Source organism: Alosa alosa, chromosome 11, assembly GCF_017589495.1.
Source record: "Alosa alosa isolate M-15738 ecotype Scorff River chromosome 11, AALO_Geno_1.1, whole genome shotgun sequence".
Classification (NCBI taxonomy): domain Eukaryota; kingdom Metazoa; phylum Chordata; class Actinopteri; order Clupeiformes; family Clupeidae; genus Alosa; species Alosa alosa.
Window position 1 is genome coordinate 18,878,310 of NC_063199.1, and position 24,313 is coordinate 18,902,622.

At 43.6% G+C, this 24,313-nt stretch overlaps 3 protein-coding genes across 4 annotated transcripts in view; 2 read left to right on the forward strand and 1 right to left on the reverse strand.

Annotated features, from left to right (window-relative positions):
* LOC125303160 (DNA topoisomerase 1-like) overlaps window positions 1-7,237 on the forward strand; it is a 31,099-nt gene extending 23,862 nt beyond the window's left edge. The window contains exons 8-13 of the mRNA XM_048256708.1: window positions 258-326; window positions 5,166-5,280; window positions 5,648-5,775; window positions 5,993-6,087; window positions 6,442-6,591; window positions 6,948-7,237. Coding sequence (XP_048112665.1) covers window positions 258-326; window positions 5,166-5,280; window positions 5,648-5,775; window positions 5,993-6,087; window positions 6,442-6,591; window positions 6,948-7,050 — 660 coding nt within the window. The 3' untranslated portion in view covers window positions 7,051-7,237. The remainder of the gene's footprint in view (window positions 1-257; window positions 327-5,165; window positions 5,281-5,647; window positions 5,776-5,992; window positions 6,088-6,441; window positions 6,592-6,947) is intronic.
* A 2,014-nt stretch (window positions 7,238-9,251) lies between these two features.
* Window positions 9,252-12,276, reverse strand: hsbp1b (heat shock factor binding protein 1b). Its single transcript, XM_048256712.1, has 4 exons — window positions 12,080-12,276; window positions 11,494-11,560; window positions 10,522-10,651; window positions 9,252-9,586 (listed from the first exon to the last, which is right to left on the reverse strand). The coding sequence occupies exons 1-3, from the start codon at window positions 12,134-12,136 to the stop codon at window positions 10,527-10,529; spliced, it is 249 nt and encodes an 82-aa protein (XP_048112669.1). The 5' UTR covers window positions 12,137-12,276; the 3' UTR covers window positions 9,252-9,586; window positions 10,522-10,526.
* Window positions 12,277-12,372: 96 nt separating this feature from the next.
* Window positions 12,373-24,313, forward strand: part of si:dkey-246g23.2 (solute carrier family 66 member 2) — a 62,569-nt gene continuing 50,628 nt past the window's right edge. The window contains exons 1-3 of one of the 2 annotated variants that reach the window (XM_048256709.1): window positions 12,373-12,837; window positions 16,884-17,149; window positions 17,619-17,752. In XM_048256709.1, the coding sequence (XP_048112666.1) occupies window positions 16,941-17,149; window positions 17,619-17,752 (343 nt within the window). In that variant the 5' untranslated portion in view covers window positions 12,373-12,837; window positions 16,884-16,940. Of the gene's footprint in view, window positions 12,838-12,973; window positions 13,134-16,883; window positions 17,150-17,618; window positions 17,753-24,313 lie in introns of those variants that run through there. The other variant, XM_048256710.1, reaches the window with a different exon arrangement.

Sequence of the window (24,313 nt, forward strand, 5' to 3'; positions counted from 1 at the left end):
GGTCACATGATGATGGAATATATTTTTTAGAAACTGGCTAAAGTGCCTATCACATTGTACACGGAATGCGCTGCGTCCTAATTGAACTTTGACCACGGCACACGCAAGACTGGTAAAGCTGCAAAATGCTGATTGCGCTGCACTTTTTTTTACGTTTTTATAGTCATTTTATTATCTCTCTCTCTCTCTCTTTCTCTTTCTCTCTCTTTCTCTCTCTCTTTCTCTTTCTCTCTCTCTCTCTCTCTCTCTCTTTTCAGGTCTTCAAAAACCTCAAGCTCTTCATGGAGAACAAGCAGCCAGGAGACGACCTGTTCGACCGCCTGAGTGTAAGTCCCCAGCTAGAGAGCTACGCAGCTTTCAGCACCTTGTACAGACACATTCACACTGACATTATTTTTTCTTTGGACTCCTATTCCTCATCCCTTCTCCCTTCCATTCATACAGCCCCTCAGTCAGGCATGAGATTTTTCTGTGTCACTTTTCTTTCTCAATGCACATGGACATATTTCTTTAAAGTTCCCCACTACTGCTGTTTAACTATCCTTCCCTTCATACAGTCTCTCAGACATGATATTTGCCTGTTTGTCAACTTCCTCTTTCGCACCATGTCACAGCTTAAGGGCCCATGTCCACCAATTGGGTTTGTTTGCGCCGACGGAGCCAATTTCTACTTTTTACAGCGCTTCACCGTTTACAGCACTAACCCTTCGGCAGAAAAAAGCCCTTGGTATGGATTTTTTTTTCCCGCAAAGCGCAAATGACAAAGCCTAAAGGGCCGATCACATTGTACAACGGTATGCGCTGCGCTCGCCGCTAGGTTGCTCTTGGTTGAGGTAACGTCCCAAAGATTTTTGTTGTGCTTGCCCCCGGGCTCAGCGCAAAATATCAATGACTTACAGCGTGCCTCGGCCAAAGTTCAACATGATTTGCAACATGATTGAACTTTGACCGCGGCAAAATGGCGCTTGCAGCGAGCAAAGCGCAGCGGCAGACCAGCTCTTGTGCGCGCAAGCCATTGACAATAATGCATTTCATACCGCCATCTTGGTCAGACTTTTTTGTAACTCGTGGACCTGATTGGTTCTCGAATCATCCTCATTTGAATAAAGTTAAACTGTCGCCAACTTGGTTTCACCTGCCTCAGCGATTCGCTCTCCCAACTCTCCCAACCAGGCCGAATTTTGTCTCCTTTAAACCTCAATGAGAGCGAAGCGAAATTTAGGTGTGTGGAAACCGACCGTAAAGGGATGACTTATTGTGTTGTAATGCCTAACAAGCTCCTTTTGTCTGTCGAAGTCATATTTTAATGAGCTGAGGCCTGAACGATTGCTGCCATTTCAGTTAGCTAGTTAGTTACCATTAAGCAACGTTCCAAAAAGGACGTGCTGGCAGACGGTAAACACTTGACTGAAGCGCTCTGAAAATGAGGTTGAGGGCGCTGTCAGCGCAAAACACGCGATTGGTGGACACAGGCCCTAAAACAACTGTTCAACAGTACTCCTCCTTAAAACACTAAATAAAAAGGGGGCAACTTGGAGTAAGATGCCAGTTTGGTTATGGCCTGTCCTACTGGAAGAGCGAAGAGGTGAGTCATGAGTACCCTTCTGGTCAGATCTGGGAGAGCCGTGCCGGACTTGTGGCATAATAGCGCCTGGTAAAGAACTCTGGAGGAGAGCATAGTGTAGTAGGGCACAGGAGAAGATCACAGTAGACAGCCTTCGCACAGGATTGTAATGGACATGAGCAATGTTCATCCATGCAGAACTTCCTGCTTTCCTGGGACCTTGATGACTCGTGCATCTTATGCCCATCGTTTATTTACAAATCGTGGAATAATTAATAGTTAAATGAAATGCGTCATTAGTGTGTGGTATTACAGTTTGATTCCTGCTCTGTGTTTGCCACAGGATGTGGCGGTGGTGTGAACAGGACCGATGCATTCTGCGGATTCTACCTGTATGATATGACCGAGGGTTAGAGGAGAGGAGCACTCAGCGAGAGAGAAGTTGGCATCGCCTAGCGATGGGCAGAGAGAAAGTGGCACTGTGCCTGTGTACTTTTGGCAGGCCAAATTAGCGGTGAAGAGTATGCTTTCAACGCCACCCCCTTGGAGCGCTGTACTGCATTTGCCAAACCACCTAGAATGTATGAAATGCCATGCGGTTAAGATGATATGTTTTTTTTTGTACAGAGGCAGAGGGGTAATATGATTTTTTATTTTTTTTTAGATAGCGTAATCTTGTGCCAAGCCTAAAATATTGTTTGCGGGATGGCCAGGGGGTAGTAGGAGTTGGCCAGTGGAGGAGTAAGATAGAGAGGGTTCAGATAGCTAGGTAGCCGTTGGAGGAGGGAGATGGAAAGGCTTCTGAGAGAACTGAGAGCTTAGCCAGTCTTTTCTCAGGAAGCCTGCAGGGCTTGCTCAAGGTGAGGCATGGAGGGAAGGATGGAGTTGGTCTTGAGTTATGAGAACAAGTGTGTGGGTGTGTGTGTGAGAGAGAGAGTTAGGGCATGCTGGGCTTAGGGTGGAGAGTTGCAGTGAATGTTTCTGGCCTGTGTGTGTTTGTTTGTGTGTGGGGGTGGGTATGTGAGTGAAGCTAAACATGAAGCTAGTGCAAGAGGCCTTGATAAGCCTCTGGGCCACAAGAGAGAGAAATAAACTTTTGACTTTTAAAACCCCTTTTATTGAACCATTGCATGAATCAAAAAACACCTTAAAACAGGCGCGCCTGCAGGTGTACGTCCGTACACACTGTGTACACACTGTACAATCAGGCTACTCAACAACAAGAGAAAATTTCCCTTGTGTGTGTAATGTGTATTCACACCAAATTGGCCCACCATACCTTCCCAACTATGCACAGTATTTCATTAGCTGTATGCCATCTATTATGTAACTTAGTGAACACGTTGTCAAAATTAACGCGCACACATTTTGTTTGAGCAGGAGACAGAATACGCGCAGGCTACTTGTTGTTTTCTTTTACTCGGCTATCTATATACAGTATGGTTATCAGCACACAATGTTGAGCTAATTCACTAACTCAATACTCATCATGGATATCACAAGTTTAAACAACGAAAACAGAAAGTATGGAGGCAGCAAAGCTAGAGGAGTTATCCCAGATGGGCAAGAACAGGTAGGCAATTGGTGTGCTTGTCAGAACGTTAGACTGCATTACAGCTGTTTCCAGACGTCACGGTACGCTAGAACAAAACAAGGTAACTTTAGCCTGTATAGGGCTGTATCAAGTTGTCCAAATGAATAGGTCATTGTAGACGTTGTTGTTGTATTATTGCATGTGGATGTTGTTATGCTATGTAGGCTACTTTTTTGCTGACCAATGCACGGGGCTAAAACGGGGAAACAGACAAGTATTGTCTACGCGTGATTTTTTTTTTTTTTTGTGTGTGTGTGTGGGGGGTGTGATTGGTGTGCGTACCATAGCATTAATTCCTGCAGGCGCCCCTGCCTTAAAACACTACAGTATAGCCCCCCCCCTCCCCCAGTCCCCATGGCATCACCACATAAATGAGGAGCGCTGGGCATAGGTGGATAGTTGCAGTGAGAGTTGTTGGCGTGTGTGGATCCTGCCTTGAAGGACACGTTCTGAAAACTGCTGGCGGATTCTTTTTCTTGAAGGACACGTTCAGTCGGTTTGTTTAATAAGCATCTGAGCACATATCCCCGGTGTATGGAAGTCACACTATGACTGTGAAAGGTAATAAGCGTTCCTGGCCCTGAACGTTTATGGTCGGTGTACTATTGTCTGACTGGAGTGGAGGTGAGGATAGATGTCAAGGGGCTCTACCAGAGACTAGTGAGGAGACACAGCATTCAAAAAATCTCCCATAGAAATGTATGAGGTTAGTTCGTAACGCAAACATGGCAGTTGTCTACACATATTCCGCCTCTTCCTCCGCCAATAGATAGGACAAGTGAATACATCGTGCCAATCATGTGTTGTGATCTCGCAGCTAGAACGAGGTTGGTGTCGTGAAGCCTTGCGCATGCGCAGTTCTGCCAGAAATGGATGCCCGATAAGTGCCCAAAATGCTGGATATTCAGGTGTCCTGTTGTCTTAGTGAGTGCAGTGCGGTGATGTTTAGAACTTTGGAAATGTTTTCCTCTGTTACTAGGTGACTGTGTGTGTGTGTGTGTGTGTGTGTGTGTTGCACATGCACACACAAACAGACACGCACACACACACAATGACTGTTTTACCTCCTGCTCCCCACAGGTTGAAGTTTTATTAGTGGTCCACTTTGTGTGTGTGTGTGTGTCTGAGAGAGTCCATGTATATGTATTCCAGTTGGGCTGCAGTGTGGTGGGAGTTGAGTGACAGCAGTGCTCTTCTTCCTAAAGTGTCCCTGGGGCAGCTGAAGCAATGGCTTTCAGGTCCCATGTCCACTGTGTGACATGTTGACTCCCAGAAAGGTCAAGTGCAGTAACAAGGGCCATGTCAAGTTGATGGACTGATGGGCTAAGGCTACAGGTTGCCATGGAGTTAGTTTGTTGCATTGCTCAGCTGACATGCACTTCACATATGTATGTAATATATGCGTAAATGTATAGGATTTGACAATATACAGATACATTATAATTGCGCTGTTTGAATCTAGTGTCCTAAAGTGACTGACTGTCTCTCTCTCCCTCCCTCCCTCCGTCTCTCTCTCCCTCCCTCCCTCCCCCCGTCTCTCTCTCCCTCCCTCCCTCTCCCTCCCTCCCTCCCTCCGTCTCTCTCTCCCTCCCTCCCTCCCTCCGTCTCTCTCTCTCGCAAAGGCATCAAAATGAGTCTAAAAGTTGACTAATGTGCTTTATAATCCCCTTCTGCCTAAATGATGGGCATAATAAATATGAAGTGTGCATTTGTCTTTCTCTCCTTCCTCTGAGAATGCTGAGAAGGGGGGCAGTGGGCTGAGATAGCGGAGAGGGGTGTAAAAATCATGGAGTTGTACTGCCATCTAGTGTCAATTTGTGTAGTCAGTAAGACTGGTGTGTGTGGGTGTGGGTGGGTGTATGCGTATTTTGTGTATGGGCTTTGAGCTTTTTGTTGTGTGTGTAGATGAGATTAGACACTAACCTCTACTTCTCTCGTGTGTGTGTGTGTGTGTGTGTGTGTGTGTGTGTGTGTGTGTGCGTGTGCACATGTTTCTCTTGACAACAGACCGGTACACTGAATAAACACCTGAGCTCTCTGATGCCTGGACTGACGGCCAAGGTTTTTCGAACATACAACGCCTCCATCACCCTGCAGCAGCAGCTGAAGGAGCTGTCCAACAGTAGGTCCCCCTTTTATTTACCTTTTATTGTTTTTAACAACTCTATTCCATTCTGCGACACAACTCTATTGTTTTTAACAACTCCATTCCATTCTGCGACACAACTCTATTGTTTTTAACAACTCCATTCCATTCTGCGACACAACTCTATTGTTTTTAACAACTCCATTCCATTCTACGACACTGATTTTTACAACTCCGCTTGCAACACCAGATGCAGAGAAGAGAAGAGCTTTTTATCTAATTAACCATGACAAAATTGAGCACTGCTTTTCTCTTTTTTGACATTTTCTCTCTGCTCCCCATTCCACCCCTCCACCCCTCTTCCCAAACCACCACATTCACGCATACACACACACCTTTCCAGTGTCAGACAGCACGGCGGAGAAGCTCCTTTCCTACAACCGGGCAAACCGTGCGGTGGCCATCCTGTGTAACCATCAGCGCGCGCCGCCCAAGAGCTTTGACCAGTCCATGGCCAATCTGCAGTCTAAGGTAAGCCAGAGCTGAGTGTGTGAGATACTGATGAACAAAGCAAAGGCATACACACACATCAGATCACAAACAGAAAAAGACTGTGTCCAAGGTGAACCGGGTGTGTGTGTGTGTGTTCACGTGTGTGCTAAATGGTCATAGAGTAACTGCCATCCTTTGTGTGGTCCTGTAGTGTGGTTCATTTTTGTGTGAAAACCCTATATTTTGTCTTGTCCAGATTGACACCAGGAGGGAGCAGATGGCCCAGGCCAAACGTGAGCTGAAGCAGGCCAAGAAGGACGCCAAAGAGAGCTCAGACCCCAAGCTCATGACGTGAGTACAGCATCACCTGAATAATGCCACAGGCTGCGCTGTGCCTACTGTTTAGTTTTTTCAATTCAGATTGGAGAGCGATCATGTGGTCACTCAGAAACAGGCACTGATGGTGTACATGCCATAGATTAGATTACAGTATATTTTGTTTTTGAAATACATTCAGCATCACATTTTCTGATGGAGGGCAGGTGTTCATAAATACATGGCATTGAATGAAATGATCCGTCTGTGTGTGTGTGTGTGTGTGTGTGTCTATCTGTCACTGTGTATTATGTGTGATTGTGTGTGTGTCTCTGTCTCCATCTGTCTCTGTGTATTATTTATGTGGGATTGTGTGTGTGTGTGCTCCAGTGTGTTGGAGAAGAAGAGGAAGGCTGTGGCCCGCTGCAAGGAGCAGCTTTTGAGGATGGAGGTGCAGGCCACAGACAAGGAAGAGAACAAGCAAATTGCCCTGAGCACCTCCAAGCTAAACTACCTGGACCCACGCATCAGTGTGGCCTGGTGAGGATGACCCCTCCCTACACACACACACACACACACACACTCTCTCACAGACATCCTCTCGAAGGTCTTTTTCATACACTTCACCCACCCACACACACAACACACACACACTCTGGAGAAGCCAGGCAGACTAGCGTGTCTGAAGTGCATGGAAATAAAGCATTCAAAGCTGAATAGCACACTTGACCATTCTCTGCAAGCTATGGAAACAATTGTGTTTTGTAAAATTCCTTAAACACAGTAGTAATGCAGATCACGATAGTTAGATAGACGGCAACATACTCGTTTGGCATTATTTCTAATTTTCTGTAGTTAATCACTGCATTTTTCATGTTTTGTGCTGCATTGTTTAGGTGTAAGAACTTAGATGTGCCACTGGACAAGGTCTATAACAAGACCCAGAGAGACAAGTTCGCCTGGGCCGTCCACATGACGGAGAAGGACTTTGAGTTCTGAAGTGGGACTCTCCAGGATGCAGCACTTCATCAAATGTTTCTGGTTGTTCAGGCATTTTCGTTTTTAGAAAGTCATGTTTTTAACAATATTTTAACATCTTCTCATTGTTAGCACTTGTTGGTTTTACTTGTTTTAACCTTGATGTTTTCCTCAAACATTTTTGAATAAAGCTGCTTGTTCAAAGGCACTGCAAGCCTTGCAGTCGTTCAGTGAAGCTAAAGTTAAACTGTAAACCCTGGTAAAGTTAACTGTAGGTTTAAACAGCAGCAGGGCTGCCAATGGGGTTGGATGGTTCTCAGCCCATCTATGTACGATTTTATGTAATTCATTGATAATTGCCTTGTTCTTCAAAAGTTGTTGGCAGTGTTGCGCTGTCATTTTGTGGGGTCTATGGGACGATGGCACTCTGAACTAAATTCAATTTAAATTTTCAATTTCAGTTTAATATCACTTATAGAGCGCCAAAACATTGCATGTCTCATGGCGCTTTACAAAGTGTTAGACAATCAGAGAAAAGAAAAGAAGGCCCATGGGTAACGGGGGTGAGGGAAAAACTCCCTAGAATTGGAGATACATAGGAAGAAACCTTGAGCAGATCCATGACTCAAGGGCCTGACCCATCTGCCTAGGGTCAGTTACAGAACAGTAAGGTCTGTTTACATGATAAATGAATAAGTTATTTAGGTGTATAGAAAAGAACGTGTTTAAAGCCACATGAGGTGTATATTACAAAGAGGTGGGATGGTTCCATATCCAGTATGATAATGCATGAATCTTATTTAGTATCAGAAAGTTCAAAAAGTCCAGTGTAGAAAGTGAATTGTCCAAGGGGATTAGGAGTTGTCATAAGGCAAGTAGTGGGTCGTTAGGCTGCGCAGGCCAGAAATCCTGGCAGGGGGACAGCAATGGGCGATGATCGGGCAGTTGTAGGGATGGGACTTCAGGTGAGATGAGGGCCAAACACAAGGGTGGCTGGTGAGTGGTAATGGTATACCTCACAAGTGAGGTAAGGGAGAAGAGAGGGAGGGATATAGAGCGAGTTAGTATTACAAAATGGTTAATATCAATAAGTATATCATTGGCACTATATTGAATGAGAGTTGAGAGAGAGAGGGAAGAGGAGAGGAGGGGTTGTAAGGCGTGACACATGAGAGGTCCATGACAGTTATGCTGCTATAGCATAGTGCTAAGGTATTGTAAAGGGTAGTCAACACCAGCACAGTTATGGTTCTCCCTACAGTTGCAAAATATGTATTTTATACAACTGGCATAAATACCACTCAAGGCTTGCACCCTTGACACTACATGTGGATTTGTTTACAAGCCCAAGGATAGGAACCGGCAGAGAATCTTATAAGAGCCATGTCTATATAACATGGTTATATTATACAATTCCATACAAATGGTAGGCTTAGGCAGAGACTTTCTAATGAGGAGACACCGCACTCAAAAAATACTCCATAGAAATGCATGGGGCTAGTTTGTCACGCCAATATGGCCGTTGTCTACACATATCCCACCCCTTCCTCGGCATAACGTCGACATGTGAATACATTGAGCCAATCATGTGGTGTGATGTGAATACATTGAGCCAATCATATGGTGTGTTGTGAAGACATAGTGCCAATCATGTGTTGTGATCTCGCTGCTGGAGCAAGATTGGTGTCGTGAAGCCTTGCGCACGCGCAGTTCGACCCAAAGACTGTGCCCGATGAGTGCCCATAAAACGTTGGTATATGGCCGCCGAGTGGAGGGACTTGCCTAAAAGGACTTTGGCTTAGGCTATTGTACAGTTGCCGTAAAGCATTTCCTGACTCTGGGTCTGGGGAGAGTGAAGTTGCAAGGTTGGTTCTCTGTAGAAGGGAAGGGTAGGGTATAGTTGCAGAAAGTGCGACATTCTCCCTATTACAAGTTAGTTTACCATCATAGGTAAGAAGACTTGCACAAGATGCCTTTAAGAAACCATTTCTAGGGACCCTTACCCTAGGTATGGGCCAGCATTATAAAACAGGAATTGTGAGATCAGGAGTAAACAAGTGTAATGATTTGTTACGTGCCCATGGAAAATGTATGGAAGATTTATCCAGCAACAGCCACAAAGTCTCCTTTCAATAATGGAATACCCACTCGTACGTCACTTCAACAGTTATTCAAGCAATGTGTTGAAGCATTGATCCAGCTGACAGAAAGGACTCCAGTCGTTTTGTACAAAACTAGTTTAATACCACACAATCTACAGAAATTGGAATGACTTGTTCTTGGCACAGTGGGTTGTTCAAGGAACTAGAGTTTCTGTGGATCAGCATTTTTTGCAAGGGGTTTACAAAAGTTTGTCAGGAAGACTATTGATTAACTCACACACAGAAAAGTTAATTCAATGTCACACACTAAAAAAGACCATCACAAAGTAATATAAAAAGCACCCCACAAAACACTTCAAAAAATCAATATGTTCAGTTATTTTTGAAAAAAGGGCTGACTGCTCTTGAAGTGTGCAGCCTGTGTTGTTTTCTGAAGTTTGTCTGTTCTTGACATCCTGTTACAAAACAGAAGAATGGGAGAGTGTCAAAGCTTGATTTTCAGTGAATGTTAGATATGCTTCACGGCAAGTTTGTAATCCTATTTATCTCAAAAAGAAGCCTTACATTCAACGTTTCACACAGGCTCACCTTCTCAGACACAAAAACAACCAATAATTTAAAACATGTATTATAAAAAAAAAAACAATAACCAATAAGTGGTGTTTTAAGTGTACAAAACACACTAGGAAAAGAAGGAGGTGTGAGTCGCAATATGATTTAAGATTATGCAAAACATTTAGAATTTAACTCTGTTAAATTTAACTGTTGAAATGCAGCTCTGATGTTTCTATAAATATCAATATCAGGGCTAACATCTTAGTTGCAGTTGAATGATCAGCACTGCAGCACTTGAGTCATCAATATTCAGTGATATGTGGAAATGTCTGACACTTCACTGCCAAACAAATGTAAATCCTTTCTTTTAGTGTCCAACCCAAAATCCATGCCTCTACAAGACTGAGATGCAGAGTCTGTCTTGAGGTGATTCTAACAGGGTTCCCATAGGTCATGGAATTTCTGGAATATCATGGAATTTTATAAAGTCTGTTCCAGACTGGGAAAGTCAGGAAATGTTATCATTTTGTTATAAAAATTTATAAATTTACTTGAAATTTTTGTCCAGGGAAGTAATGTCAATGTACCCTTCATTATATAGTATGTCATGGAAATTATGTTTTTTTGTCAGGGAAAAGTCATGGAATTTAACTTGGTTTTAACTTTTGTTTTCCTCTTAGTCCTTAGTACAGATCATTTTACCACATGTGTTTCACTCCTCAAATTAGGGGAGCATTTTGTATAGCACAAAATAAAAAAAAGAAAGAATGTGCTTCACTGAATAATGCTAATGTTCTCTCCTATCCCGGTCAAATACCTCAAAATGAGTTCTGACCTGCTTTAGGATGCCGCTTCCTCCTCTTCTTTCGGCTTGCCCTCTCCCTCGCCCTCTTCCACTCCAGCCTGGGTCATGAGATCAGCGATGTTCTTCTCCAGGTCATCAATCCGTGTGCTCATCTCATCAAGTGGCACACGCTAAGGAAGATCACCAGGGTGTACATGTGCAACATCCAAGAGAAAGTTAATCCTGAGAAACGTCTCAACTGCCGCTACCTCCTCTTTCCCTAACAAAGCACCACAAGCTATTCCTGGTTTACTGACAAACCTGGGTAAATTAACTCAGACTAAGCGGTACACCTTCTAAAAGAAGATCCCTATGGGTCCATTTTACTGGGGAAACGAAGTCAAAAGGTTCTTCTTTTTGGGGGTTTACTCCAATATAACTTACCCAGGTTTGTCACTAAATCACATACTTGGAATGCTTAAATCCTTGAAACAGGCTTACCGGTATTCACCCTCACAAAATGAGTAGTTTTATGTAACATCTGTTAGTGTTAATCTAGACTGGCTTTATTTCTACACTCAAAACTCTCAACATTTTGACTCCCTCTACAGAATGACCATGGAAGAGACGTCCCATAACGCCTGGTCTGCTAGAGCAAGGGTTTTCAGCTGATTGTCAACCAGGAACCACCATTCTGACTAATTATGTAACCCCAGGACCACCACTGAATAAAAATACTGATTCCCACATTGCAGCTACATTACTGAATCCATGGTCAGGGACCACCAGCAATGACCTCACGGACCACAGGTGGGCCACGGACCACTGGCTGAAAACCCTGTGCTAGAGCATAAGCAAGAGTTTTTTTTTTGTTGTTATTCCTCATTTTTAGTTTTACAATATTTTAAACAGGCCTGCACATTTCCACCTGTCTCCCAATCACCATTCCGATACTAGGGCAACAACTGGTGAGCTAGCTAGCAGGCTACTAAAGAAGGAATGTCCTCTACATAGAAAGGATATTTCTGCCAATGATTTGATCGGACATAGTCTGGAACTTGTCTTGCATCTGTTGCAGTAACGTCTGAACCTGCGAAGAGAGAGAGAAACATTCAGAGACCAACGACGAATGGGCAAAAGAGCATGTTCATTCAAGAAAAGCAACTTCGCATCTTTACATAACCAAATAAGCAAGTGAAATAACACACACTAAACAAAAGCAAAAGTAGATGAGGGTCTCATCCGTGCTAGGTTATCATTCATGCAAGCAAGCAACTGCAACTACAACTTCAGCCATTCATTTGACATTCAACGCCAAACAGCGAACTAGCTTATGAGATAAATCGTTAAGCCAATTAACAAACCGATTTATCTCGTTAGCCGTGCAGAGGAGGTTTAAGGGGATGTGTCTGGGATTTAATGTCGAGCTTTACACACAGGCCTAGTTCTAACCATTCCAAATGTAGCTAAAGTTAGTCAGACAACCAATAACTGTATTATCCTTGAGAGACTATGCCTAGCTATGAAGCTAGCCTGCGCTAACATTTTCAACTGGCTATGGATAGCTAGATATAGCCTATCTAGCTAACTTGCTTGGACAAATACTTACAACTGCAGTCAGATCCTGAGCAGATTTGGAATCTGTATCGCCACCTGATTTTTCCATCCTCGATTGAACAAGTTACTAAACCGACAAGCGAGAGTTTGATATATAATTGTATCGGCAATGTCCTAATGTTGTGCTAAACACCAGCGCCGAAGCTCCACAACAACCACAACAGCTGATGAGGAAACACGTTTCAGTGATATCTCGCGAGATTATATCAGTAGCAACAATGTATCAGTACGTTACTCGTCTATGCTGTTTTATCATAATAAAACTACCTATAGGTAGACGGGCTCTGCTATAGGCTACTAAGTTCAGTTCAGTTTAATGCGGTTTGTCGTGCTTGTGCCTGGGATCATTTATTGAGTTGTATAGCCTACCATAGACTGTTTTTGCACATCTTGGAAATATGAAAACTAACATAAAGTGTCTGCAAAGCAAATTAAATAAATAGCCAAATAAAATAAAATAAATGTGCTATTTAGGCTATGGCTCTACCTACATCCATGACTGTTATCGATTTGTTCAAGGTAGGATAACTGGACATTTTGACAAAATTAAAATATTACACCCATTTTACACCAATATACCAATATAGTGCCAGTCGTTTATATTGTGGGTGGTCAACCAAACAACTTCGTCTTTATCTCTCATCGTTCATAACGAAGCTCTTCTTACATGCGGGTGGTGTGGTTGCCTGTAGTCCAATACAACTTTGACGTAGTAGCCTACGAGTTGTCAAAAGAAACTGTGCCTGCAAGGTAAGTCTCCCATGAAGTTTGGTTAGCGTCAGATTCAACTAGTTGATAGCTTACTGCTAGTATTTTTACACTTCAAGTGGCATCTAGCTTCTTTGTTCAAGCGTTTTTGTCCTGTCTTGGGTAAAACGGTTTTAGCCAGACTGCGGTTACAATCAGTTACAACTTCACTTTACTACAGTAGGCGTAGCACGCGGTTGTGTTTTTGGATCTCGTTTAGAAACCTTGTCTACGTAAACTTGTGTCGTGTGCACAGTGTATAGAACTCTCACTGCATGTCCTACGCGAATTGCCAAACGGTATGATGTTTTTATGATCGTGGTTTTAAAATGGTAGATGATAGGTTACAATATTTAATTCTGTCGCGTGCGCCACGTGAACGCATTGGTATTTAGTAGACTGTCATCAAAAGCTTGTGAATCACTGCCATGCTTTCCTCCTTTCAAATAGGCTAGGTAGTTGGACTGTTCTCTAGCTTGTTGTTGCATACATAGGCACTGCAATTTCTTCCAATGACATGTCGCCAGGTGCGGTCATCCTTCTGCCAAAGGGATTTCGATGAGAGTTGCTATTCTTGGACCAGGATACATTACTCCTGGGATTAAAGTATACTTTGCAACTGCCCCGAGGGTCTTTTTCATAGTGCATCCGCTCTTCTTCCAAAAGGACTGCCTGTCCAAGTGCAGAAATATGCACTTGGACTATAATATGTTTTCAAGAGACAGAAATTGCATACTCTATATAATATCAATAAACTTCAGCAACCATTTTTTGGTATATGTTTGGACTTGTGGATGTAGCCTACACATCTGCAGAACAAAGGGAGGACTGAGGCGTGTTCGTCTACGGGACAACCCAACCCCCCTGCGGAATCCGGGAATTATGTAACATCAGGATTTACCATTGGCACTGTTGGCTACTGTAAACCTGAGTCTAAAAGCTGTGGTGGAGCAGACTGCATTTGAAGTTTAACAGGGATGCGCGTAGCTCGTCTTATAGATAGGAAATGTAACGAGGGTTCTGCTGAGATAAAGAACGGCATAGAAATACAATTTCCAGATCTTGCAAAATAGCCAGTGTTTTAATTGTCGTAACGCATGCATAACAGCATTGCTTGAGAGAGGAATGACTTTAAGAGAATGCCAATTTTTGCATGTATTAACCGTGGAGGAAGTTGCAACTTAAAAGAACACATAAGTTGAAGTATATCGTCATACTTGATATTTTGTAAACCGAGGCCTGTGTTAGAGGCAATGTGCAAGACTCCCATATCCCTTCCCCTTGAATCATCTCCTTTAGCAAACATTTTCAGGTTTGCCATCTACAGTTGACTGACACAGCAGGGCAGGTGATCTCATAGTAGGTTGCCCTGAAGATGTAGTTTGTTAAAGCTGTTTTTAGCCATCCTGAAGAAAATGTCTGGAGCCACACAAAGTTGTCATCAAACCACTTTGTCACACTCGGGTGGTTCTTGTCTACCACACATATAGCATAACTGCTGATACAGTATTTTATATGCTTTGACATCTGCTGAGTAACCAGATCCGTAGCCAGGATTTTTCAAATACTGAGGTCAAAAAATACATTTTGAAAAATAGCATATTAACTCTCCTGTTGTGTTATAGTGAAATTTGACCAATTAAAAAAAAAGTTATCTCAAAAATATTGTTAATTCATTCTATCAGGAAGCTCCATGACTTTGTTACCATAGGGTCTCTGAACACACAAAACAAATTTGCTTTGCTTCTATGCCAACCCCCACTGGAACCTTTCCCCAATAGTATCTTCCCCTTTCTGACTTGCATGACCTCAGGTCAAAGACCCATGCAGGCCAAATGAACGTTCAAAACTGGTAATATCCAATAGAACTTAAGTTGATACAAAAGTCTACAACATTAGATGATAATATATGTGTTACTATGGATTTATAAGAAGTTATAATGCAGCAGTAATTTTTGACCAGAAAAATAAAACTAGTAAACATGACGCACATGACAACAGGAGAGTTAAATTATGTCTTCTGGTGAGGTTTGTGGAAAGAAATGGACAGATTGAGACTTCAGTAATCCATTCTTGATAATGGGGGATGTGTGTGTGTGTGTGCCTGCGTGCGTGCGTGCGTGCATGCGTGTGTGTGTGTGAACTTTTACAGTGTGTGTGTGTGTTAACCTTTTCAATTACACCATACCGGTATTTCTGCTGCTTCAAACTTCGCAATTTCCACATTACTGTGCTCTCGTTTTGAGAAGTCAGATTATAGCTGCGACTATGTGTCACGTGATGCTGAGTTTGCAGTGATATTTGTCTTGTCAGCTCTATTTTCAATAAATAAATGAAACGAAACCTGAACAAAAAAATACAGAGTACATGTGAGTAACCAACTGTCTTTGAAAATCAAGCAGAAAACAAACGTCTTTTACATTTAGTCTTTACATTAGTTTAAATTTAGATATTAGGCCTACCTATGGGCATTTCAGAGTAGTTTATGTCTTGGGAGTATTACAGTTTTTTACAATTGTTTACACATGTTTTCAAAACTCTGTGTCTATTTTTCAAAACACAGAATTATTGAAACCAAAAATAGTGATTTTTCGTAAATAATTTGCTGTTGCAAATACAGTATTTTACAGCAACAAGAACAAAGCAAAGCAAAATACAATGACCACCAGATGTACATGGAGTTCTGAAAAAGCTGATCTTGCCTAAGAAGGAAATGACTGACTACTATCAAATTACTTTGCTTTTTCCAAAGAAAAGTGTGTGTGTGTGTGTGTTTATGTGTGTGGGCGGTGGGGGGGGGGGGTGTTGTGTATGTATTCATAGGTCTATAGAAAAAATTATTGAGCTAATGGTAACTTGGGGAGACACAAAAATATAGTAAAAAAGACAAGTTTTACTGTACATAAAGTCGATGAATGTTGTAGAACATTCCTTTCAAAGTATCTGCATTGGTTCTGAACATTTCAACCGTATTGGATTTCAATCCATACCTACATAGAGAGTACAGTATGTCTACTCATAGGCCTATACTAAGGCAATGATTGGATGGTGTTCAGTAAAGTAATGAGTGTTTACACATGTGAAGAGAGAGAGTGAAGCACTGGTTATTTAGTGTGGCATTTTGATGGGTTGTGTTTGAAAAATGAAATCAAGTTACTTCCTGTTCGATTTTTGTGTGTTAAGTAGAACATTGTGTGTGGTGTTTTGCAAAATGTGTTTTAGTCAATTGAAAACTGAGTCAAACACTGAGAATTAGTGTATGGTTTTGCAGATTTGGTGTGGGGTTATGATGTTTGGAAGACATGTTTAGAAAATTGTGTGACAAGCAAAGATTTAGTGTGTAAGCATTTGAAAAAAACTGTATAAAACTTACAATCCTGATCAATTGCCACTGTTAGCAATCTGAAATTTGAAATTACATTTTGTGTATTTTGTGTAGAGTAAGGCGAGCATGGTAAGGAATGGTTTAGGAAGGGGAACTCTTAGTCAACTTTGACCTGTATTACCCTTTTAAACCATTAAGAATGTTGACTGGAAGAGGTAGTGAACACTCAAGTGACCTTGCAGGGGAACATTCCAGCAAAGATCCTTGATTACTCAGCTTCAACCCTCTCTGATTCCAGTTACTGGTAATAGTTACTTCACCAAGTGTTCTAGAACTTCAGGGAAGCCTTCTAGAGAAAGATACATTCCAAAAAGACAATACTCAATCCATTTGTTTCCATTGATTGCAAATTTCTCATGGTGTGTTGACCTTCTATGCCAGTCAATGGGTTTTCTCAGATTAATGAAGTAAATATTGTAGATTGTACGTATTTGATTAGAATTTCTTTGTCCTAGAGCTACATGTATTTGTGCAGTGTTGGTGCAGTCATAGTTTGCTTTTGCAGATATTTCACGAGTAGATTTCCCAAGACTAAACACAGTTGTGTGGAATTTAATACAAAGTTACTGACTTGGTAAAGCAAGAAAACCTGAAAGCCCTCTCTTACTAAGAAGGAAAAAATGCCTAAGCTAATCTGCTGTGGTCTTTTCTCTCATCTCTGCAGTGCACCAGGTCATGAAGTCCCAGCACTAAGACGGAGCAGGCGGTGTAAGGCTACAGGATGGACGGTGGAATGGATATACACAAGGAGGACGCTGAGGCGTCGTGGGGGCTGCTCTCATGGCTGGCCTCCAGCGTGATGGTGTTTGGTGGCGCCGTGCCCTACGTGCCCCAGTATCAGGAGATCCAGCAGAGCGGCAACACAGAGGGCTTCTCCACGCGTGTCTGCCTTGTGCTGCTCATCGCCAACATCCTGCGCATCTTCTTCTGGTGAGGCCTTACGTATGGGCCAGACCACATGATTTTTAGCCTAATTTTGGTTTGATTTTGGTGAGGCCTTAACTGACTGTTGTCTGATTGTTTTTTTAATACATCGTAAATATTGTCTCTCTGAGTAATCGTGAATCTAAGTAGACTTAATCCACGTGACTTTCTGGAGTAAAATATTTGTTACAACTAGAGTTATAGGCCATAAATGAAGGGACAACCAACATCAGCATTCGTCCTTTCAATCTTGTGATGGGAGGATTACAGTAGCATAAAAAGCCCAGTAACAGTATGAGTCAGATGCTGTGTCTTTTGGATGCAGAAATTCATGCATGAAAGATTCTTTGTACATGTGATATAGTGTTTGATGTTGACTCACAGATACCACAGGATTTTTTCTCTGTGTGTAAATATGCAAAATCAGAGCTTGTGTATGCTGGTGCGTGTGGTTGAGCTGCAGGTTTCTGTGCAGGATAGGGAAGCAGTTTGAGCTGACCCTGCTCCTGCAGAGCCTGGTGATGATCCTGACCATGCTTGCCATGCTCTACCTCTGCTGTAGCATCCAGGGCACCAACCGGGTCACCACCAAACAGCACCACATCTCAGGTAAGACCCAACCGCCAACACAGTCACCACCAAAACAGCACCACATCTCAGATTAGACCAAACCGCCAACACAGTGACCACCAAAACAGCACCACATCTCAGGTTAGACCTAACCGCCAACACAGTCACCACCAAAACAGCACCACATCTCAGGTTAGACCCAACCTCCAACACAGTCACCACCAAAACAGCACCACATCTCAGTTAAGACTCAACCTCCAATATGGTCACCAAAAAACATCACCACATCTCAGGTAAGACCCAACTGGGTCATCGTGAAACAGCACCACATCTCAGGTAAGACCCAACGCGGTCAAAACGACACATCATCACATCGCAACCAAGTTGGCACCAAACAGCATCACATCTCAGATCAGACCCAAACAACAACCAGGTTACCAATGATCAGCACCACATCATTGGTGTGACTGAACATCCCCTCTCATACAGCTCAACTCTGTGCCCGTCTTGTAGATACCAACCAGCCTGTCTTCTGTAAAATGTGCATCATTGTACAGCATAGACAGTCTGTTGGTGCACAGATCTAACACATTGTAGTGGCTGAACAAGCTTCCACACAGCTGTATCAGTTAACACAAGGTAATCAGAAACGATGCAGCATCAATATAAAACATGACAGACAGGAACCAGTCGGCTATCTTACATGATAATGCACAGATAGAATACAGAAATGTTTCTGTGGTCACACTTTGCCAAAAGAGGGTGCTGTTGGTGAAGGTATCACCCTTTCAGCACCTTGTAAACACACACACACACACACAATCTCTCTCTCTCTCTCTCTCTCTCTCTCTGTCTCTCTCTTTCCCTCCCTTTCCCTTCTCGACACACACTTGGCTTCCATTTGACTTTGCACTCTGTCTTGTCCTCCCTTAACCACTCTGTTTTTGCGATGGTTATCGTTTCCTCTCTCATCTTCAGTGTCTGAAGTACTGTCCCATGATCTTGCCGGAGGGCCTGATGAAATTGATGATCATTTTTATGTCTCCTGTATGTCAGCTCTGCGGGCTAACGGAGTTAACATCAATTGAAATGGATGGGGAAGGGCGCTGTTATTGTCTTATGAGAGATGGGGCCGACAGTCTTGTGTAGAGACAGTGTCTAGTCTAGCCTGAGGCTGTTTCTCTCTCCGTCTTGTCAGTGAATGCAGTTCTCTCTGTATCGTCTCTGCATGTATGGGAGGGGTGGTCTGGGTAAAGAAAGTTACAGTAGGGAGACGATGACACAAAAAGGAGTAGGTGTGTGTGTGTGTTTGTGTGTGTGTGTGTGTGTGTGTATGTGTGAGTTGCTGTGTGTGCATGTGTGTGTGTGTGTGTGTGTGTGTGTGTGTGTGTGTGTGTGTGTGTGTGTGTGTGTGTGTATGTGTGAGTTGCTGTGTGTGCATGTGTGTGTGTGTGTGTGTGTGTGTGTGTGTGTGTGTGTGTGTGTGTGTGTGTGTGTGTGTGTGTGCGTGCGTGCATGTGTGTGTGTGTGTGTGTGTGTGTGTGTGTAAGTGGATGTGTGGGCAATACCCATGCTTGAGTTTATAGTTTTGATTTTATAGTTTTGATTTATGGCAAATTCAACCACCAGTTGATTGGCTCTCCACCGACTCAATCTAAGTCAGGCTTTTATGAGCGCACAGTCGGGGAAAGGAATCGGATGATGAAATCTTGTAATATCCCTGTAATAGAAGGACAAAAATGAATACGGAATTAGGCGGCTGTCTAATTTACCTGTCATTTTGATTAATGGTAAGAAAAAAAGGTTGACTTCCTTAAGCACTCTGGTGAAACTTTGATTTTAGGGCTTTGGCTTATGTGTTTGTTTGTGTGTGTGTGTGTGTGTGTGTGTGTGTGTGTGTGTGTGTGCGAACAATATTTCTGGAAAACTAATTGGAATACAATGTCACATCTGTTTGCATTGTTTAGGAAATACTGTGGCAAACAATGTTTATGTTAATTCATGTTTCTGTGTGGATCACAGAGCCGTATCATATCGTATCGTATCATGCATTCACATTCCTGGTTCTCTGTTATATGAAGTGGGCCTAAAGCACTGCTGCCTCTCTCTCTCCCTCTCTCTTGCTCTCTCTTCCTCTCTTCCTCCATCACTCTCTCTCTCTCTCTCTCCCATGCCAGCACATTTTTCTGGGGGCATGGACTCTTGCTCTAATCCTATCTAACCAATTTGTTGTGGGTTGTCAGCGCAACTTGACATTTACTTGACCGAAAGGACTTCTTGAGCTTGAGTGGTCATTTATTTATGTATTTATTTATTTATTTGATTTGTTCATTCATTTATTAACGCTGCACATCCCCACAGTCACGTCTGTGTGTGGAGTTGTGTGTAGTCCAAGGTGGCCTTTTAATGCAGTGCTGAGTGTTGAGCCAAGTGTCTGGGAACGTCACTTCAGACTTCTATATGGAGGGTCTGAGGCCAACTGACCGTACCCTCATTCTGTCTCCCCCATTTTGGTTTATGCTGCCGCTGGCTCTGTGTGTGTGTGTGTGTGTGTGTGTGTGGTGGAAGTGGTAGGGGGCAGGGGGTGTTCAGGGTTGGGTATCTGGTTACAGCTGTGGCCATTTGGCTGACCCCAGAATAGACCCAATGAACAGCCCGTCCCAATAACCAGAGACATGCGCAGAGCAGAGCAGAACAGGGTGAACTAGTGCTCAGCACCACCACAGCTGTACTCGAATGCCTCCATCAAAACACACACACACACACACACACACACACAGACACGCATATGCACATACACACACTCACACACACACACACTCACACTCACACACACACACACACACACACACACACACACACACACACACACACCTCATACGCACTAGATTAAATTGCCAACCTCACACCTGTATGTTTCCCCGGAGTGTGTGTGTGTGTGTGTGTGTGTGTGTGTACAGTAGATTAATGAGCATCCCCCCCTGCTCAGGCTCCATACATCATCCAGTCGATTCACATCACAGCCTCGGTGCTGTTAACTTCCAGTGCCACTCACAAAAGGGTGCCCCATGGTCACCTGTGTGTCTGACACACTCACACACACACACACACACACACACACACACACACACACACACACACACACACACACACACACACACACACCTAACACACTCACAAAAAGGAATTACTTGGTACGCACACACACACACACACACACACACACACACACACACACACACACACACAGACACACTGGAGCCCCTTGGGGTTGTTCATTAGAAGGGCATTTTATTTTGTCCTGTGCTGCTTGTTTGGTGAGTGAACAGTGGAACATGGAAAAAAAACAAATAACACATACATATAGGAAACAACACGAGGACTAGTTGGGGCAGCTGTGGCCCACTGGTTAGCACTCTGGACTTGTAACCGGAGGGTTGCCGTTTTGAGCCCCGACCAGTGGGCTGCGGCTGAAGTGCCCTTGAGCAAGGCACCTAACCCCTCACTGCTCCCCAAGCGCCGCCATTGTAGCAGGCAGCTCACTGCACCGGGATTAGTGTGTGCTTCACCTCACTGTGTGTTCACTGTGTGCTGTTTGTGTTTCACTAATTCACCAATTGGGTTAAATGCAGAGAACAAATTTCCCTCACGGGATCAAAAAAGTATATATACTTATACTTAGTTTTGACCTGCCATGGACGGCAGGGGATAGGGAACTCAATTAACAAGCGTCTTTACATTCTGACTTTCCATAGTCTTAATTCCCTGAATGGGTCAATCTGAAATGGAAGAAATCATCCAGCCAACGTTGAGAGAACCACTAATTACCAGTTAGATAGATAGATAGATAGATAGATAGATACTTTATTGATCCCCAGGGGAAATTCAAGGTCTCAGTAGCATACAGACAAGCCACACACATTCACTAACAGCAGAAAAAGTAATTAAAAGTATATAATATAAAAACACAACTAAGCAATAAGGACAGTATAAGATAAAGAATATACTAAATATACTAAAATACAAATTATACTAACTAACACTTAATCTAAATCAATTCTAAAAACAGTATCCACATAGTGGTGATTAATCAATCATGAGGCGCTTGCAATGACTGAGGCAGGGACTGAGCCTGTGATTCTCTGTGCATAGTAAGGTAAGGTAAGGTGCTCTGTGTGAATGAGTGTCATGGTGATAGTGCAATGGTGATAGTGGTCATGGTGATTGTGCAAATGAGTAAGTCCAACAGTGCAACAGTGCAAGAATAGACTCTATATATCTATATATATAACTATTTTAAGAAAAGTTCGGCTATGGCATGGAGGGAGGGGTTATGCATGTGCTAATGTGCTAATATAGCACGCAAACAGTGAGGCAGAAAGACAGTGGTAAAAAGTGGCTAGTGGACAGACAGTATCCAAACAGTGAAGAGGCAGACAGACTATGCAGATAAGTCTATCTTTCCTCTTCCCTTAAGTGAAGCATTGAACAGTTCAATGGCCCTGGGGACAAATGACTTCCTGAGTCTGTCTGTTGTGCAAGGCAGTGAGCGAAGTCTCCAGCTGATCAGGCTCTTCTGCTTAACAATAGTGCTGTGGAGTGGGTGTCCAAGATGTTGATCAGTTACAAGTGCAAGTCCCATTTCTTCTTTTAATCTCTCACCAACAACAAGGGTGTGTGACCCCTCGTCATGTGCCCACATGCATTATCTCTCTAGCACAGTACAACACCTCCCTCTGTGTGTTTGTGTGTGTGTGTGTGTGTCACTGCAGTGGATGGCTTAATTGTATTGCACTTGTCTGTTCTTAACTGGCCCAGTGTAAAGGCATTGATTAGCTGGAGAGTGGTGCTGCTACCTGTGCTATCCGGGGGCCTAATTACTTGCCGATGGCTTTGTTACCCAGCTGTCCCATGGCGCCTCTCTCTCCTCTGCCACCCTGTCGCCTGCTGCTGCCCCACAGGCTCTGTGGTTTACTGAGCGGGCATGGCGCTGGCAGAGGACTCCAGCGGACACAATGTTTTGTTTTGTTTTGTTTTGTTTTTGGTCTGAATGAATTAGCAGCATTGCAAATGCCCACCTGATTTCAAAAACATTGCTATGCTGCTGGGCGTAGCCAGCTCACACAGCAGCGTAGTTAGCAGGGAAGAGAGATCTCAGCGAACAGAGCCGTCACCCTGGGAAAGAGCTGCTCTTGATCCAGCTGCTATGTAAACAGGAAATGACAGGCCTTATCAGGGCTCCTCAAGCCCAGAGCAGAGCGAGGAGAAAAGAGGAGAGGACTGCCAAACTGCCCGTGGGAGTCGCCCCAAGCTCCTGGTTAATGATCGAAGCGCTCGGAGCTTTGAATGTTGTTGTGCTTTTTTAACAAGACTGTGCTATGGTCACACTCCAGTGGCTTGCGTGTGGGAGTGTGAACAGGTGAGCTCTGGGAGAAGAAGACGTGTGTGTCTGTGTGTGTGTGTGTGTGTGTGTGTGTGTGTGTGTGTGTGTGTGTGTGTGTGTGTGTGTGTGTGTGTGTGTGTGTGTGTGTGTGTGTGTGTTTGTGCAGTCATGCAGCAGTGATGACGGGGTCTTATCAGGCCCTCCTGCTCGAGGGCTCTCCCCCCTGTCAGCAGTTCACCGGCCCACTCATGCATAGCTCAGTTGGGGAATGAATGACTGTGTGTGTCCTGCAGTATCAAAAGGTTATTTAATGCCTCACCCTGCTTCTCAGGAGGGTGTTCTATGAGCTTTACAGGTTATGGGATGAATGTGTGGTGAGTGGGTTAGGTGAGACAGCTGATTTAGAGTTAGGACAACATCTCAGTTATCAGTGTCAGATTAAACCATCAGAGTTGAGGGAAGGAGGGAGATTATTAAAAAAAACAAATCCCCTCATGTCTCAGACACTTGAGTAAGAGTGCCCTCTTGTGGCCACAGCTGGCACATAAAATCATTTGTTTTGTATGATCCATGTCAAGCTGCGTCTCTCAAGTGAGTTCCTGTTTATGTCACTCTTCCTCTCCATGGAGATTCACAGGTCATACTGAGGTGATACGCTTTTTAGGAGGCCCAGGGAACTGGCCACTGGGTGGAGTGTGTGTTGGGTGGTGGGCCTGATGTTTGAGCATGCTCTGTAGCAACTTCACGCCATGCTGCTGTTGCATGCTGGGACAGAAGTGTCAGTCAGTGTTATCTCTGGCACACAGCTCTGCAGCGTGGCCAATCAGGTGTGAGTGGCGTGTGTCTGGCTGTGGTGCAAGCGGCGTGCGTGGCAGCATTTACATATGGAAGCTGAGGTGTAATTAAAGTACTGATAGGGATTTAATTAGTGTGTGGAATTAGGATGGCTGGTTATTGATGCCATAAATGCATCACGCTTCAAATGATGATGAAGCGTGCCAAATTTGGGAAAGTGGTATGTTTACTAGAGGTTGGTTGGGAGTGTGTGTGTGTGCGCGCGCCAGCATGCGTGCGTGTGTGCGCGCGTACATGTGTGTGTGTGTGTGTGTGTATGTGTCTGTTTGTGTGTCCTGTGAGAGAGGGAGTAAGAAAACTTTGTAGTGTTTGTGACTGTCTGTGCTCTTTTGTCAGTCAGTGGTGTGTGTGTGTGTGTGTGT